The 19,195-nt window shown below is 32.2% G+C and overlaps 1 protein-coding gene across 1 annotated transcript; it reads right to left on the bottom strand.

The window, feature by feature from the left end:
* Positions 1–12,085: 12,085 nt before the first annotated feature.
* On the bottom strand, positions 12,086–13,141 carry LOC120079180 (probable glycosyltransferase At5g03795). Its single transcript, XM_039033349.1, has one exon. It carries the CDS (start codon positions 13,139–13,141, stop codon positions 12,086–12,088), a length of 1,056 nt encoding a protein of 351 aa, XP_038889277.1.
* Between the last annotated feature and the right edge of the window lie 6,054 nt (positions 13,142–19,195).

Genomic DNA, 19,195 nt, shown 5'->3' with positions numbered 1-19,195 from the left:
TGTGGAGAAACACTCCATCGCAAAGGAAAACGCATCAATCAACGCATGGGTGTTGCGGTAATCAGCCGTATGCGTCCATTGCATGGGAGTTGCGCTCGTCAAGCGATTGCGGTCATCATGTAGAGTTGCGGTGTGAAGCGAATGCGGCCATTGAATGATTGCAGCTACACAAAAACGCATTCTAATGGGATCACACAAGGTTGGTGGAATGAACGCATCAACGCATCAACCATCCCCAAAGTCCTTGTCAGTACGAGTTCTTTTGCTTCTTTTGGGCTCTGGGTCTACTTCTTCATTTAAAGTGTGATTTCTAATTAATGGTAGACTACTAGATCTCAAACCACCACTATTCTTTGATTTAAAGGGAAACCTATCCTCAAAGATGTCAGCATCATTTGATTCTATGATCACTCAATTTATTAGGTCATAGAACTTATAGGCTTTACTATTTACTACATACCCTATAAATACACATTCATAGGCTCTACTACAAAACTTTCTTCTTTTAAAATATGAAAAGTTTAGTTTCTTATTCTTAAGGACTTCATAGGGTGAGGTTTTATTTTTAGACTTTGGTATTCTATTAAACACATAATATACAGTTAGGATGATTTTACCCCACCAATAAGATGTAGCTTCTGAATTAAGTAAAATAGCAATTACTAGGTTAGATAGAGTTTTATTTTTCCTTTCAACTTTTCCATTCATTTCAAGAGAACAATGTGTCGTGTTTTCATGAATTATTCCATGCAAGTTAAAGAATTTATTAAATTCTTCTGAGTCGTATTCAGTTCCTCTATAAACTACGAAGTCTCTTAACTTTTCTGTTAAACTAGTTTTCTATTTCAGTCACAAACAATTTGAACATGTCAAAAACATCACTTTTATTTTTTAGCAGATATATGTAGGTGAAGTTAGAGTAGTCATCAATAAACGTGTTAGAGTATCATTTATTATTCCTGGTCAAGACACCATCAAACTCATATAAGTCTAAATGAATCAAACTAGAGGTTCAGATTCCTTAAATACAAATTTATGCAGGGTCTTAGTTATTTTAGCTTAACTACAATATTCACATTTATCAATGTCATTCATGGATAATTTAGGAATCATTTCCAACCTACTCATGTACTAATTATTTGTTTATTAATATGGAAAAGACTAGCATGCCAAACATTAAAAGAACACGGCATATAAGTAGAAGACTGAGTTTTATTCATGTTAAGGTTTAGTTTGAACATCACATCAGTTGCATAAACCTTCCCTATAAAGACATTATTTTTAGTGAGAGTATATTAGTCAGCCCTTATGGTTTGAGTAAAGCCAATCTTGTTGAGGAGATAGCCCGAGGCCAGATTCTTCCTTATTTCCAGGGTGTTCAGAACTTCCTTCAGAGTGACGGTCTTTCCAGAGGTAAACTTCAGCTCTACCTCGTCGATTCCAGCAACTATTGTTGAATGGTGATCACCCAACAATATATTTCTATCCTTAGTTTTAGAATATAATTTAAATAAACCACAGTTATGATAGACATGGCATGTAGCACCAGTGTCTAACCATCACCCTTCAGAATCTCCGATCACACTTACTTTTGTGATCATAGCAACTAATTCTTCTTCAGTCAGGCACATGCACAGGACAACACTTGTTCCTACAGTTCCTAACCATATGTCCAGGCTTGTTACAATTGAAACAAAGAAATTGTACCATTTCCCTTGAGAGCCTTTCTGATTCTTTTGATTCTTCTAATTGTTAGATCCATGATTCTAAACTTTCATCTTGTTTCCCTTTGGCTTTAGTCCAAGTTTTTTAATAGTAGGACTTTCTTAGTACAATGTTTATCTCCTCTCTCTAGTTCTACTTTCGAGCTTTCTCCTCAATCCTCAAGCGTGTTATCAGGCTTTCCAAGGAAAATTTCTTGGTTTTATGCCTCACTGTGTTCTTAAAGTCCTTCCTGTTGGGTTTTACGTCCTAAAACTCGTGGTTTGTAGATAATTAAACTTATTCTAAAAATTCAATAAGTTGTTATTGAATATATGAATTTCTTATTTCGTTTTAGAAATAAATCCAATAAACTAAAAGATCCATGACTATTACATAAATACTTGAACTTTATGTGGAGACATAAAATTGGATCAGGTTCAAGTAAATAGTCAAAATGGTCTATAGTATATGAATAAGGTTAGGTGCCTTATTCTGGTCACTATCGGATGCGGCTCAATCTGTAGTTGTTACAAAGAGTTATAAAGTGCTACAGACGATGTGATCCTAATTCGTACATGCTATGACATGAGGAGTGGGGGCGTCTTATGCAATGAGTTTGTACAAGATCAGACCACAAAATAAGTCACTCTTACTTTATAACATTGTTTACTATTTAAGATTGACTATTTCAAAGCGATGACCTAGGTAACTTATCCTTAATCCTGGGCTAACTATGAACTCCTATTTATTCGGGATTATCCTTATATTTTCATAGATGAGGGTTGGCTTAACAGTACCGACTCAATAAACCTCCATTTCAGGGGTAAGATCGGGTAGATAGCTAGGGACATAGGGTGCAAGATGGAATTCAATCCTACCCGCTTTCAGGGATAGTAGAGATGTTGTTCCCTTAAGTGTTGACTCCGGGTCTTGAACAAGGGGCTCCACCCTCTCATTAGCCCAAAAGGGACTCGGTTTGTTGATCAGATCACAAACTAATTGTTCATTAGAGGATCAGTGAGACTTAAGGAACAAGAGGTAATCTCGGGGATAAAATGACCATTTGACCCAGCCGTTATTATGAACAACTTGTGAAGGGTTAACTTACTAATCACGGTTATATCGAGTGGACATAATATATCTACAGTGAGAGGAGTGCAACTCTGGGCTTTAGTGGAGTGACCCAATAGTTAATGAATGAGGGTTAATTCAGTGTAAAAAATTTAGCCAATCTGTAGATCCACGAGATCCCCCTACTAGCTCATAAATGTATTAGCCTTAGAGTAGCATGATAAGTTAATTTGAAATGTTCAAATTAGAATTAAGGGAATTAATAATTAAATGTAATATAATTACGCGTTTAATTTTGGAATTAAACGAATTGGAGAATTGATAAGTATTTAAATATGATTTAAATATTAAATTCATGAATAGGGATTCATGATGGTGGAATAAGTGTTAAATTAATTTAATATTTGATATTGAATTAATTGAAATTAATTAAATTTTTTTAATTATTTATTTATTATTAACTTTATTAGAAAATTATTTAATGAATTAATTTTATAAAACTAATAAAGATTTCATTTTTGAAATTTTGATTTTGGAAATCAATTTAGAAAATCAAAATGGAAAAAAGATGGAAAATGGAAAATCCCAAAAGTGGGATTTCTCTACTTTCAAACTAACTTGCTCACACATTCTCCACCATTGTTCTTGAGTCAATCTTCCAAGCATGAGGTGCAATTCATGCAGCAATCCTCTTTGCATGAAAGTCTTGCAATAAATAGGGAAGATTGAAGTGGAATTCGGGCATGCAAATTAATGCATTTGGCTGAAAAATTGTTATGAAGAAGTTTTCTTCACAGTCTTAAAACCAGAGATCTTCATCTCCAAATTCCCTTAATCCAAGCTTATTTTGAGTCTCATTACTCAATCTAAAGCACCAAGAGGATAGTAGTAAAGGCCTTGAAGTGGTTCACAAGCAGATTTGGAAGAGATTTGCAGCTGGAATCAAGATTCAAGTGGTTCTTCAAAGGTATGTCACGAAACCCTCTTATTTGTTTATGAGCATGCTTAATTTAAAGCCAAAATTAATGAATTAGAATGCTTAATGATTCGTTTTACTTCCGCTGCGTGTTTTCTTACTCTTACACTTCCATTAAGGGGGTAACTTATCAATAATAACAGCAACATGAAATTGCTCATTTAGTTGCATACCTTCGTTGATGATTTCATGAGCAATCTTCTGCAATTCATGGGATTGAGTCTCCACATATTTTTTGTCCGCCATTCGAAATTTAAAATAACGACTGACGACATACTTTTTCCAACTGGCCTCTTCGATATTGTATATTTTCTGCAGGGCGTCCTAGACTTCTTTCAATGTGGTCATCGTATTGTAACAGTCACATAAACCATTTAAGATGGATTTTTTTGCAGAAAAAAACATTTTCCTCTTAGACAGTAGCATCTTTGATCTGTTATTCAATTGGATCTATTTGTGGGACAATTGGCTTCTCCGTGGTGTAGGCAGCAACAACTTTCTTCACACTGAGGAAGAACGACATCTTCTACTTTCAACGTTTGAAGTATGTCCCTTTGAAACGAAAAGGGCGATTGAGATCGATGGACAGAGTGTCATTCTGTGTTAGAGCGACCATCATTAATAGCGGCAAATTGACTCATCTTAAAATTGAAAGAATAGCTATCTGATGCATAGTTGTAGGACTGGAAGCTCCGGTGACCTATGACAGAAATGGAGGTTCCGGTGAATTGTGACAGGAACGACATCTCTAGAATCAGCAGCAACAAATGAGAAACCTTCAAAATAAAAACTCGTGAAAGGTTGAGTCGTGGATCACGCTCTCATTAAGATGTTTCATGACCCTGCCCTTTTGTTCAAACAGTTCATCAAGGATGCCACATCGTCCTCAGGATAAAATAGCCCAGATAAAAACCTTTCTCAATCGGAATTACACTGGAAACCGATCGAAAATCGCACACCCCTCTAATATGTGCTCGAAAAATGTGAAGGGAAATGAGAAGAGTGTTAGAGTTAGAAAATATACAGTGGAAGAAAAATGGATCATTAAGCATTCTAATTCATTTATTTTGGTTTTGAATTAAGCATGCTCATAAACTATGAAGAGGGTTTCAAGACATACCTTTGAACAAACACTTTAATCTTAAATCTCACCTACAATCTTCTTGAAATCAGCTTGTGACCACCTTAAGGCCTTCCCTACTATCCTCTAGGTGCCTTAAATTGAGTGTGAGACTCAAAATAAGCTTGAATTAAGGGAATTTGGAGGAAGATAACACTAGTTTACAGCAGCTTGAAGAACTCTTCTTCAAGAGAGATTTTCAGCCAAAACAACCCTTTTTCATGCTCAATTCCACTGAGATTCTTCAGTATATATTGCATGACAATCATGCAAGAACAATTGCTGCATGAATTGCAGCTCATGTTTGGATTAATGACTAAATTAGGTGAGTGGAAAGTGTATAAGCAAGTTGAAAATGGAAGTGGGAAAATCCCAATTTTTTCATTTCCAATTTTCTTCTCTTTTTTTTCTTTTAATTTGAAAATTTTCAAATTAAAACTTAATTTTAGTTTAATTCAATAATTAAAACTGAAATTATATTTAATTTTACAAAAATTAATTCAAAATTAATTTTTCTAATAAAATTAATAATTAATAATTAATTAAAAAATTTAATTAATTCAATTAATTTNAAAATTAATAATTAATAATTAATTAAAAAATTTAATTAATTCAATTAATTTAATATCAAATATTAAATTAATTTAACACTAATTCCACCATCATGAATCCCTATTCATGAATTTAATATTTAAATCATATTAAAATATTAATTGATTCTCCAATTTCATTTAATTCCAAAATTAAATGCATACTTATATCACATGTAATTACTAATTCCTTTAGTTCTAATTCGAATGTTTCAAATTAACTTATCACGATACTCTAAGGCTAATCCATTTGTGAGCTAGTAAGGGGACCTCATGGTGAAGGATCTCTTAACGAAGAGTTCCATGAGCGCGCTCAGATCGCTCCAATTTCACCATGACCAAAATACACCATATACATTCAAACGCACAGTTATGCAAACAAATAGTAATTAACGGCATGCTTTGAATAAGAAATAACAAGGGAGAGAGTTCTCGTACCAGTTGAAGACGCTCTTCAAACTATGGAACTCAACGCAGCGAAAGACCTCTACCCGAACAACAAACGTCCAACAGATGCGTCTGACTATAGAAGCACGAACAACCGCAAACACAGGAACGCAGCGGGGATGACACCACTGGAAAAGAGCCCCAGGTATTCTCGAAGTGAAAACCCAAAGCGTGGTCTTTGGTGAGTTTGATAGAGGTAGAAGGAAGAACTGATCGTGTAGACGATAAGAAAATGGGAGAGAATATGAAGCTATCGCTTAGCAAGATGTTTATCGCTTAGAAGAAACTACATGATCGTATAGATTTTATTGAACGATCGTTTAGCAAACACGACACACTATAAAATCGTTTAGGAAAGCTAATGATTGTTTAGTACTTAGTGTGCGATCGTTTAAGCGGTAGGTAGGCGATCGTAGGCGCGAGGTATGCGTTCGTTTAGGCGCTGAGCGACTATCGTATAGGCTCTCGAATTTAAGCGATCGATTACGTTTTCACACCAACGCCAACCTTTCAATCTTTTTTTTTCGAACCATTCAAAATGAAACAAATTTCATTTTTATTCATCAGTTACAATAACCGACGTTGTTCCCCACTAACGTACGTCCGAGAGAGATTTTAGGTTAATTATCATATAATTAATCAATTAAATTAATAATAAATATAATCATATTATATTTTTACCCTATAGTTTGATATCACATATCTACTATGGTAATTTCTCCTCTACTTGATATAAATCATATTTATATCTAATTTTCTCTAAAATAATGTATCTCATACATTTAGCCAATTATATCATATATAATTAACCAGTTCAGTTATATCATATATAATCGAACTTCCTCTTGTCAATTTAAACATTTCAAATTAACCCAAACCCTAATTCTCGACTTTATCCAAGCTACTGAGGGGACCTAATGGACCTGTGGCTCGAAGCTCCAACGGTCCGTGAATAGCTGACTAAACTCTTTAGCCACGAGATCCACCATCTGTTAACTGTCAGGCATTTCACTAAAGACCAACAGCTGAACTCTTCTTACCACAAATATATTTCTGTGTCCATCGAATATAACCAATCATGTGTACGATGACCCTTCACAAATGCTCGTAAGTAAAACTGGGTCAAATTATCATTTTGCCCCTATAGTTACATCTCACTCCTTAAGTACTACTGATTCCTCTAATGAACAATACAACATAGTCTAACTATGTGTGAACACCTCTCGGGTCAAGAGAAGGTATGTGGCACCACATCGTTCAAGCCCCGGAATCAACCCTTAAGGGAGCTATCTATCTACTTACCCCTGCCTCGGGGAAGGAGTGAATTCCATCTTGTGTAGCTGAGTTCTCAGCTCCCAAATCAGACGAATCCCCAAAATGCTAGGTTTGAATCGGTAACCTGGCCACTTGCACCCATACAAATCAAAGGACCGCCCTCAATGGCAGGAGTTCCCAACTCACTCAGGATTGAGGTCATGTTATCTATGGTCATCCTAGTGAAGTGAAGTCTTTATCATGAACAATGTTATATAACAAGACGTTAACACTTCGTGGTCATGTCTTATACAAACTCTTTGTATAGGACACCCATGTTCGCATATCCTCAACACGAATGATCAGGATCAAATCATTTGTAACAAGTCACAATACTTGTGACCATTTCACAAAGCGGACCGCATCCGCAGCGTTACCAAGATAAGGTTTCCCTCCTATTATAACGACCCGACCTTTTGAGTACTCTAATAACGGTCGTTACTCATAATTACACATTTACATTGAAAATTTTTTTACCATTGAGGAAAATAAATTTTATTAAAATAATAAACATAGTTTTTCAAAATAAATAACAAATAAGTAAAACCTTTGTTCGGGGCCCCTAAAATAATGAAGAAAAAAATAACTCAAACAAATAAAATTTTGACCAACATTGAGTTTCAAATCAAAACTTTTATATAGCTTACAAACATAAACTGAGCAGAAGCGATTTACATGTCCCATATGGCACAATCACAGGTCCTTCTCATCACCCATCGATCTGTTCCTATCATTACCTGAAAAACATAAATTAAGAAGGGTTGAGTATAAAATACTCAGTAAGTAATCCCATTATCGGGATCAAGCTATGCATCCACAAGCAAAGAAAAATAGTTCGTGGCTCATACAGCTACATCGGTTTTTTATGATGAAAGGAAAACCAAAAGACGTATTGTCTTGCCTTGATACACATGTCTAGCGGCCCGTAGGCACATCGTCAAACATGATAATAACATGAATGTAAACCTGTCGGTTCACGCATGTCTAGTGGCCCGTAGGCTCGCCGTCAAAACATGAAACATGAAAATAAAAGTAACATGAACGTAAACCTATTGGCTCACGCATGTCTAGCGACCCATAGGCACACCGTCAAACATGATAATAACATTAACGTAAACTTGTCGGTTCACGTATGTCTAGCAGCCCGTAGGCACACCGTCAAACATGATAATAACATGAACGTAAACCTGTCGGTTCACGCATGTCTATCGGCTCGTAGGCACACCGTCAAACATGAAACTAGACCCGTAGGTCTTCTGAAATAAAACATGCATCAAGGCGAGACAATAAACCACTCTACTGGTCTATTCATGCATCACATACATAATATCAATACTGATTATAAATTCGAATATGCTCATAATACTTATAACTGTCATGCAACAAGTAAAACATAATGACAAAATCATGCTTCAAGAGTCCATCAGTTAACTTTATAATTCTAGACTAGGTTGCCTGGCACAAAGGCACCGGTAATAGTACCACTTACCTCAACTTGGTAAAAAACGCAAAACAAAATCTCCTTAGAACTTCTTTAGCACACTTGAATCAACCTAAAGTTGTGGCTTGGTCCAAGACAAATTCCAAAACTTGATTCAATTAGCCAATTTGATCAAGAATTAAATACAAAAATCAATAACTTAATTTTCCACTATTACTCTCAATCCAAAAGAATAACCATCCAACAACTTACAAAACTTACCAATCTTCACCAATTTTCTGCAAAACAAAATGGTCTCTAGCTTGATGGTCAATGCCTAAAAACTTCCAAATCTTGAATCTAAGTTTCACACCAAAGAGAGGTTACTAATTTAACCCAAAATCAAATGGGTGAAATTCACATACCAAATTATAAGGAAAATAAGTCTTACCCAAGGTTTTTCTCAGGATTCCGGCAAAGATCGGGTAATGGCGATAGATGGCGCATCGGCTCGTGGATACTATAGATAGGCAGCTGGTGTTGTTGTAGGATGGCATAAATTATTTAGGCTAGCGGCTGGTAGGAGGGTCTTGCATGAGGAGGGTTTGCGAGAGTGGGAGAGAAGGGGAATTTCTAGTTTTACAGATTTTATTCAACAGCAATTACGAACAAACCATAGCTTCAAACAACGATCCAACCGTTCAAAATGAAACTCTATATGTCTTGAACAGACTGACCAAATTTGAGCACGATCCAACGGTTCAAAATCCAGAATCGACAATTTTGTAAAAGCTGTCAAAACCGAATTGCTTTCTCTCCAATTTTTTTTCCTCTTTTCATTCTCCTTTAATTTCGAAAAAATATCAACTCTTTTTTTTTTTCAAATTTTGAAAAGATAAATAAAATATTTTATCACAATATCTCCAAAATCTCCAAAGATTCTATTAAATTAATAAATCAATTAACTTTTCAAATTATCTTAATTTAGGCTTCAAAAACCAAAATTAAATGGCATAAGATCCATCAATTTGACACAATTAAATCATTCCAAATATTTAAATCAATTCAAAACCACATGAAATTAATTATCTTCTTAATTCAATTTTTTTTTAAGTTGGCCCTAAAATCCAAAATCAAAGGAAAACAAAATTCAATATTTTCAAAATAATCAGTTCGAATATCTAATCAATTAAATTCAATTTAATCAATAAAAGTTTTTCAATTATTTCAATTTAACCCCAATTTTTCAAATGAAAGGAAAATTTAAACTCAATAATTTTAGATAATTAACTTAAATTTTTTTGAAATTCGGGATGTTACACTTATATCCATATACTACAGACCATTTTGGTTATCACTCAAGACATGATCCACTTGTATGTCACCACATACATGCTTGAGTTACATACGGATAACCAATGATTTTAAGTTTATTGGTTTGTGGTAAAGCAAATAAAACATGGAATTGAGCAAAATACAAGATGTGAAGTAAAATATCATATATTATACAACACAAGCGTTCGTACAAACTGTTTACAAACTACATGACACAAGACTTTAGGGCATCAACCCTAACACGTGGACCTACAGATCATGAGCTCCAACATTCCGAGATTAATTGGCTAAACTCTTTGCACCGAATCAACCCCCATTTCTTAACTACTGGGTCACTCCACTAAAGCCCAGATTTGCACTCCCCTTACTGCAGATTTATTATGTCCACTCGATATAACCATGATTAGTAAGTTAACCCTTCACAAGTTGTTCATAAACGGTTGGGTTAAATGACTGTTTTGTCCCCCAAGTTTACCACTTGTTCCTTAAGTCTCACTGATCCTCTAATGAACAATTGGTTTGTGATCCAATCATCAAACCGAGTCCCTCTTGGGCCAATGAGAGAATGGGGCCCCTTGTTCAAGACCCGGAGTAACAACATCTCTACTATCCCTAAAAGCGGGTAGGAGTGAATTCCATCTTGCACCCTATGTCTCCAGCTATCTACTCAGTCTTACCCTGAAATGGGAGGTTTATTGAGCCGAGCGGTTGAGTCAACTCTCACCTATGCAGATCTAAGGATAATCCCAAATAAACAGGAGTTCATAGTTAGCTCAGGATTCAGGTTAAGTTACCTAGGTCATTGCTTTGAAATAGTCAGTCTTAAACAGTAAACAAAGTTATAAAGTAAGAGTGACTTATTTCGTGGTCCGATCTTGTGCAAACTGATTGCACAGGACGACCCCACTCCTCATGTCATTACATGTACGAATCAGGATCACTTCGTTTGTAGCACTTTATAACTCTTTATAATAACTACAGAGTGGGTTGCATCCAATAGTGTTACCAGAATAAGGCATCCAACCTTATTCATATACTATAAACCATTTTGACTATTTACTCGAATCTGATCCACTTTTATGTTTCCACATAAAGTTCAAGTACTCATGTAATAGTCATGGATCTTTTAGTTTATTGAATTTATTTCTAAAATGAAATAAGCAATTCATATATTCAATAACAATTTTATTGAATTTTCATAATAAGTTTAATTGTTTACAAACCACGAGTTTTAGGACATAAAATGCAACAAAGAGATAACAAGGAAGGAAAGACTACAATAATAGTTTTCTGCTTCCCTTTTGAAGCACTCAGCGCAAGGCCTTGAGAATGCACAAAGAATGGATGATGTGCGCACGTATGTACAAAGCAGACTGTTCAAACGGAACGACAAACCCAGAAGACCACGGAAAAGTCGGATGAATGAAAAAGAAACAGGTGACTTAAGAAAAAAGAAAATTATTTTATTTTATTTATTTTTTTATCAAAAAAATAAATAAAACTTTTTTAATAAAAAATTATTAGTGGGGCGAGTGGAATGATCATTAAACCTACATTTGCCTACTTATTCACCTCTTCTAAAACTTAGGTACCATTTCAGACCCAAAACCACAAGTAAAGGTACAAGTATAAGGAGGCATCTTCTTGTTGTTCTAAACAATGTGGGATTCTCCGCTTTTCTTTTTCTTTATTAAAAAAAATTAATTTTTACCAACAACTTTTATATACAAATTTATAATTTTAATAACGGACAAAAAAAATGGGAAAGAGGAAAAAAAAAAAAAACATTGAAATTACAACCCAGATTTTGAAAATTATTTCCCAGACACACACTGTTCCACGTTTAAATAAATAATTAAAAGGGGAAAAAAAGTTTAATTATTAATGCACCAACCGATAATTCTAAACCCTTCACATAAAAACTAAAAAATATTCCCCCGAAAAAACAAAACTTCAATCTGACCTCTAAATTTTTCACATATTTCATACCAACCCCATGCAATTACAATCTCGACCGTCCAAACTAATCAAGCATATTTTACTCAGTAGGGCCCATCAAGGCCAAGCCACGTCGGACGAATCAGAATCCCCCCACGAAGCTTCCATTTTCAACTCTGGGCCCACTCTCTCCTCTCCGCATATCTAACGGCGTGTCTTCTCACCCAGAGCTGAAACGCCACCGTATTGAAAGCATCTAACGGCTGAGGCGGCGAGTTCCACTGAAAATGCTGGGCTGCCGCTGCACCCAATCTCTTCATCCTCGCTAGACTCTCATCGTCCACGCCCCTCAATACCTTCTTCACACCTTGAATTCCGGCGTCGCCGCCGATAAACACCGCCATCTCCTGCCACCGTATAACGTCCATCAACGGTAAATCCTGAATCGGACGGCCCGAAATCACCACCGGAATACACCCAAACCGTAAAGCCTCCCCGATTCCCGAAACATCCCCGCCGCCATATTCGAACAAACAGAAGTCACTTTTCGCTAGTTTCTCCCCGTAACTCGACGCCGTAAGCGGCGGCTCCGACTCCATTACAAACTCAGGATCCTCAATCAATTCATTCACCAAAGACAAACTCTTCACCCAACCATACCCAACAAAACCCAACACTCTCTCTTTTTCGGTCAACTCATTCACCGGTACCCAACCGGAAACCGGCGGCAAGGAAATATCCTTATGAGGGATAAACTTCCCGGCAGGAACAGGGAAGGAAGAGACCTGAATAGCGTTCTTCTTCAACTCAACAACGTTCCGTTCAGAGGAGTACCCAACACCAGCCGACGACAAAAAGAAGTGATCGGCGCCGAGAGTCCGATTCCAGTACGGCAGGTCGGTACGGAGCGTGCGAATCAAACGCCCGAGAGAGCGCGTAGAGAGATCAGGGGAAAAGGGAATGAAAAACAAATGGGCCTGGTCAGGATCGTGAGTAGCGTAGGGGCTATTGAGAAGCGATTTGTAGAAAAGCGATTCTGCAGGTGAAGAAAATGAAAATGGCTGAAAAGGGATGTAAGTGAAGATTCTTAAATTTGCAGACATGGAATTGTAATTCTTGAGGAAAATTGGAGAGAGATATGGGGAAAGAGAAGGAGAAGAAGTTATGGGTGTGGAGAGGAGAGAGAAAGAGAGGAGGAGGGAGAGAGTGATGAGAGAAGAAGCCATTGTTGAAGGTTGAAGGAATTGCAGAGTGATTTTCAGAAGGGAGGTTGAAGATGGTTCATGGAAGTTTGAACTTTCTTAAGGGATTGATGATTGTGAGAAATTGAATAGAGTAATAGAGATGGAATTTGGAATTGTCAAATACGTGCAAAGCTAACGTCTGGCGGCGGCGGCGGCTTCCTTACAAAGCCTTTTCCCTTGCCGATTTTTATTTCCATTACTTACATTTAAGGTTAAAATTTAAATGTGTATTATGCTTTAAAATTGGATATGTAATTGAGTTTTATTATTTTAAAAAGTATGATCTGATATTATTTATAATTTGTGTCATAATATTTTGTGATATGGCTGAAATAATTTAAAGGAGAAAAAAGAGTTGTCTAAGAGAGAGAATTTTTTACTACCTCTTCTAAATTTCTAAAAGTTTGATTTAAAAAAAGTTTGAATTCTCTACAATATCGAAGAAAATGTTGAAAGAAATATAGGACATGTTTGAAAAAATATATATATTTAAATAAGCATTTAAATTTTTTCAATAAGTTATAATGTTTTATGGTTTATCTTACATTCACTATATTTTGTTTCTTCTTTATATGTTACACTAATTTTTTTAAGATATAATTGAATTAAATATCGATTCATCCCTTATATTGATATTGAATTTATGAACATGTAAAATATCGATTGAAATATCGATGTATCCTATTCGTAAATTACTTTTCTTCTTATCTAAAATTTTGTAAACTCATTAATATTAGGGAAATAAGTTCATGTATTTAGAGTATGTTTGGATTGACTTGAGGAAAAAATAAGTGTTTTTCAAAAAAACTTATTTTTATTTAAAATAATTTTGAGCGGTTATCAAACACTCCAATTTATTTTAAGATGGTTTGTTTTTAAAACTAAACAATTAAAAATGTATTTTAAACACACCCGCACTACAAAAGTGTTTCTCCAAATGGAAAATACTTAATAGGTTATATTTTAAATTTAGTCTTTGATACAAGCAATTTTTTTTCCTATTTGGTTTCTGAAATTTTAAAAGTGTTTAATAGGTCACTAAAATTTTACTTTTATGTCTAATAAACATTTAAACTCATAATTTTTGTGTCTAATAGGTTATTGACCTATTAACTTTTTTTTTTAGAAAAAAGGTAATTAATCTGATATAAATTTGAATTATATATCTAATAAAATCTGAATAATTACACTCATAATATTACTTTGGCAACTATTATATTTTTGGAAACAAGGGGAAAAAAAATGAAAAGAGAAATTTATTTTGTTGAAAAAAATAAATAATTGTGAGATTTCAATTTAGGGTCAACCCGGAACCCACGCGGAGTTTACCTTCTAACTGCCTCTTTTCTTCATTGGAAATTCGGAATCCATGGCCTTCACTTTTGAATTGGCTAATCTTTTTATCCCTTTCTCTACGTTTTTGCTTCTTTTCAATTACGTCTTTTTTTTTCTTTTTCTTTTTTTTTTAATTTTATTTTAGTCCTCAAATTTTAAAAAATATTCTATTTTAGTCTTTAAATTCTTAAAAATATCATTTTAACCATTGAATTTTGAATATTTTTTTATTCGGATTCCTAAACTTTTATTCTATTTAGTCATTGAACTTTCAAAAAGTGTTTATTTTGATATTTGTTATATTAAGATTTTGTTAACTCTTCAACAAAATGGCGAGGTGATTTGTATTTTTGGATGATTAGGTTACCAAATAAGTTAGTTACGCCAAACAATCTAGAGTTCCAGTTGAAATGCCTTGAATCTATTTGTTGGCACTTTGAACAACCAGGTACGGATTCAGAATTCGTATTCAGCATATTTATTTATTTGTAGTTATTTACGATTATAATCCTAAAGTTTAAAGTAGTGCGCTATATAAACTCTCTAACCTTAGAGACGGATGTAATTTTTTGAAAACATTCTCTCTAATAATACTGTTCTCCCTCTGTCCATGAACGTAGCTAACACACTATTAGTAAACCATATATATATATATATATATATATGTGTGTGTGTGTGTGTGTGTGTGTCGATCTTCTCTATCTCTACTTTCCTTTTTGTGTTCTTTAATTATCGATTTCAGTTCCAATTTTGAATAAGATGGCAAAGCGTGAGAATTCAAAGGACATTTTTAGTTCAAAATTTTGGTCCTTCATTACTTTGATGTGCTGGTTGTTGTCATTTTACTCCACATTTATCTTGTTCAATACATCTAGAGCATAATCATCTAAAAATACAAGCTCCTCACATTTCTGTTGAAGAGTTAACATAATTTTAATTACAGTGACTAGAATAAACATTTTTTAAAAGTTTAGAGACTAAAGTAAACATTTTTAAAAGTTTAAAGACCAAAATAGAACAAGATTCAAAGTTTAAGAACTAAAATAGGATTTAAACCTTTATTTTTACATTTAGGTTTAAATATTACTTTGGTCCTTATTATACATTTGGCTTTTGTTTATTTGGTCTATGTACTTGTAAAATGTTCATTTTGGTTTCTATGCTATCAACTTTGGTTCATTTTTGTCTATATACTTTCAGAATGTATATTTTAGTTCTTGTACTTTCAACTTTTGTTCATTTTGTTACTTGAACTTTTAAAAAACGGCCATTTTTATTCCTTAAAAATAAAAAAATAGAAATAAAGAGACCAAAATAATCATTTTTTAAAGTATAAAGATCAAAATAAACATTTTGAAAATATAGGGAGTAAAATAAAAAATTTGAAAATATATGAATCAAAATAAATAAAAATTAAAAATACAGGGACGAAAATAATATTTAAAGCTTATGTTTATTATTTTTCAACTCCATTACTATTTCGATATTGATTTATTTTAGTCTTCTATGTTCTCGAACTTTCCTTTTCTTCTATTTTAGTTAATAAATTTTCTATTAATTCTCATTAATAATTTAAAAAAACTTCGACAACTATTATATATATATATATTATCAAAATTTTTAATTTCATTTGATTCAACTTTAAACTTAAATATATTTCACAATTTTATTCTATTTTTATGTTCAAGTTTCGTTATATTCACCTCAAATTCTAACAAAAAGTAGAGCAAAACGATCTATAACGTCACTATTTTCAACAAAATGTTCAATGTTAAATTTCTTTGGAACTTCAATCATTTTGCCCAAGTCTTGGGGTTGAGAATATTTCTATCCACGTTCGTATCTTTCGTGAAAATCCAAAATTTCTATAGAATGGATATATTGATTACTTTATTTATTTTACGGTATTATTAGACGTCCAAACATTTGGAGATATTTGAGCATCATAAGATGATCTTACAAAATGCATCTCAAGAGTTTTTATACTATCTTGAAACATGGAATTTTGAGATTTCTAAGTTCAGGGCATCGATTTCTTATTTTTTTACCCTTCTTTTTTTTCCCCCTTTTATATAACATTAAATCATATATATCATTATTTTTGGTTATATCGTAGTTGTTTTTATTTTTTTAAAAAAATATATTTTTTAATTCTAATTCAAATTATTATTTATTTTATAAAAAAACATGAAATTAATATAGATTATTTGTTGAGTAAAATAACATATTAAAAATAATATAAACTAAACAAGTACGTTATATATATTCTAATTATATTAAATTAATTATAAATTAATGAATAGTTGTAAGGACATTCTTAAAAAAATGGTGTGAATTTAAGGTATTCACGTTAGAAATCATATGAAACAAACGCAATTATCTAATTATTTCCAAATATTTGTAAAACTATTCCTACAAAACTAATAGGATCATTTTAAAATATCCAACATTTGTAATTCCGAACATCTAAAGATTTTAGTTATGTATCTTCCAAAAAAAAAATAAATGACTCCTTGGAGGGCAAAAGTTTAATACTGATTGAGTTCAAGACTAAAATTGCAATAGTAGGTACAATTTAAGGTGCAATTTGATGACACTCAAAACTGAATAGAAAAATTGATACAACTTGGTAAGGTTAAAATTGACATTTTCTCTCAAAATTTATAGATGTGCATTTGGTTAGTCATTAATCATTAAATTTTAAAAGGTTTCAATTATATGAGGAAATTTTTGTGATTAATATAAAAGTTAAATTAATAAAATACTTTTATATATTGATAATATAAATTAATTTTGAACAAATTTTTAAAAGAATTGTAAGAAATTGAGAAGGATTAAATACCATGTGATTATATTCACTAACCAAATGAATGATTGGCTATTGCTCTGAATTTTATTTAACTCTTTTTATTATGTTTAGTCAACTTCTAAATTATTTATTTTATATTGTTTAAACCTATTAAACAATTTATTTTAATTCTGAAGTTTTGCATTCAATAAATGTTCGTTTTTGTGGTTATTTATTTATTCAAATCTATTTTGAAATATAATATATATGTTATTTAAGGTGTTTGTATCGCAAAGGTTATAACAATTTTTTTTTTTTAAATATTTATATAGAAAAGAGAGAGAGAGAATTGTAGGTAAGATTTGGATGCTAAAACAAAATATTGGAAGATATACGAATTCAAATACAAAAATTTAAAAACCCAAAGTGGATAGATATAAGAATTGGTAACAAATGGTAAATAATATTTCAAAGTATGTGGATTAAAATAGATTAAATTACGAGTTTTTAACCTTTCGAAAAAGAAATTACTGGTTTTTGTCAAACTTTTATGTAACTACAATCAAACTAGGGCTATGGTAAATACGCCATTGTTTGTCTGTCTTTATACTTTAAAAGATATTTAATAAGTTCTTAAACTTTTAATATTATGTCTAAATTTTTGCACTTTAAAATGTCAAATAGATTTCTCAACTTTCAATTTTGTATAGCTCTCGAGTATTTTCAATGTACGTATTTCAATTATAAAGAATCTATTATACAATTGAATTGTGTCTAATAGATCGATCATTAAAATTTCAATTTTGTGTCAAATACGTTACTAAATTTTAAAATGAAAGTAAATTTTAAAATGTGTACACAAAATTGAAATTTCTTTGATTTATTAGATATAAAATTGAAAGGGTAGGAATATGATAAATAAAAATTAAAAGTTCATTAACCAAGATTTTTTTTTAGAAGAATTAAAATATGAGAAATAAAAAATTAAAAGTCAACTCGTAGGATACAAATTTAAAAGTTTAGTGAACTTGTAATTTAAAAAAAAAAAAAAAAAAATTCATAGAAAAAATATCGAACTATTTACATAAATAACAAAATAGAAAAAAAAATATCAAACTATTTATAAAAATAGTAAAAAAAAAAATATTGATAGATATCGATAGACTTCTATTAAATTTTATTATTTTGTGTAAATAGTTTTCCTTATTTTTATATTTTAAAAATTCTCTTAAAAAAATTGCCACGTGCAATCGAGTTTTTTCCTACTTAAAATCCATGGTGTCACATGTCATGTTAGGCCATTTTTTTTATTCGCCACATTAATAGATTTTTAATTTTAGATTATTTTGGGCAAAAGATTAGGAATAGTATACTTATATGTGGCAAATATTATAAATAGTATAGTTATAAGGGTTGGGGGACTTTTTCATTCAACCGATAAAGAGATTTAAATTTTAAAATGGTCAAATATAATATATGTATATTAGAAAAAACAAAGAGTGGGGTATCTATATATGATGATGCTTAATATTTTAAAAAATTAAAAATTTATTTTATTCAAAATTAATATACTTCATTAATATAAAATTTGTATTATCAATATCCAACTAATATAAAACTTGTATTATCAACCTCAAAATTAGAGGCTCGATTTTCACCATTCAAAAAATAATACATTAGGTGCGTGGTTTCAATTTGTTTTTAATTTTAAACTTTGTTAATATTGTGTATAAAGAAATAAAAGAAAGTTGAACATAGTTTAATTGTCATAAAGTTTATCTTATCAATGATCTTGAAGCTAGAGATTCGATTTCTTCACCCACATATTGTCAAAAAAAAAAAAAGTCTAATCGAGCAGATATCAAATTTTTATTATTGTTTTCAAATTCTCTAATGCCAGTTTAATGAATTTA

Source organism: Benincasa hispida, chromosome 6, assembly GCF_009727055.1.
Source record: "Benincasa hispida cultivar B227 chromosome 6, ASM972705v1, whole genome shotgun sequence".
Lineage (NCBI taxonomy): Eukaryota > Viridiplantae > Streptophyta > Magnoliopsida > Cucurbitales > Cucurbitaceae > Benincasa > Benincasa hispida.
Note: the sequence above shows the minus strand (reverse complement) of the source record. Positions and strands in the feature narration are given on the sequence as shown.

Coding starts and splice junctions, on each gene's coding strand:
- LOC120079180 (XM_039033349.1), bottom strand. CDS start 13,141: ATGGCTTCTTCTCTCATCACTCTCTCCCTCCTCCTCTCTTTCTCTCTC.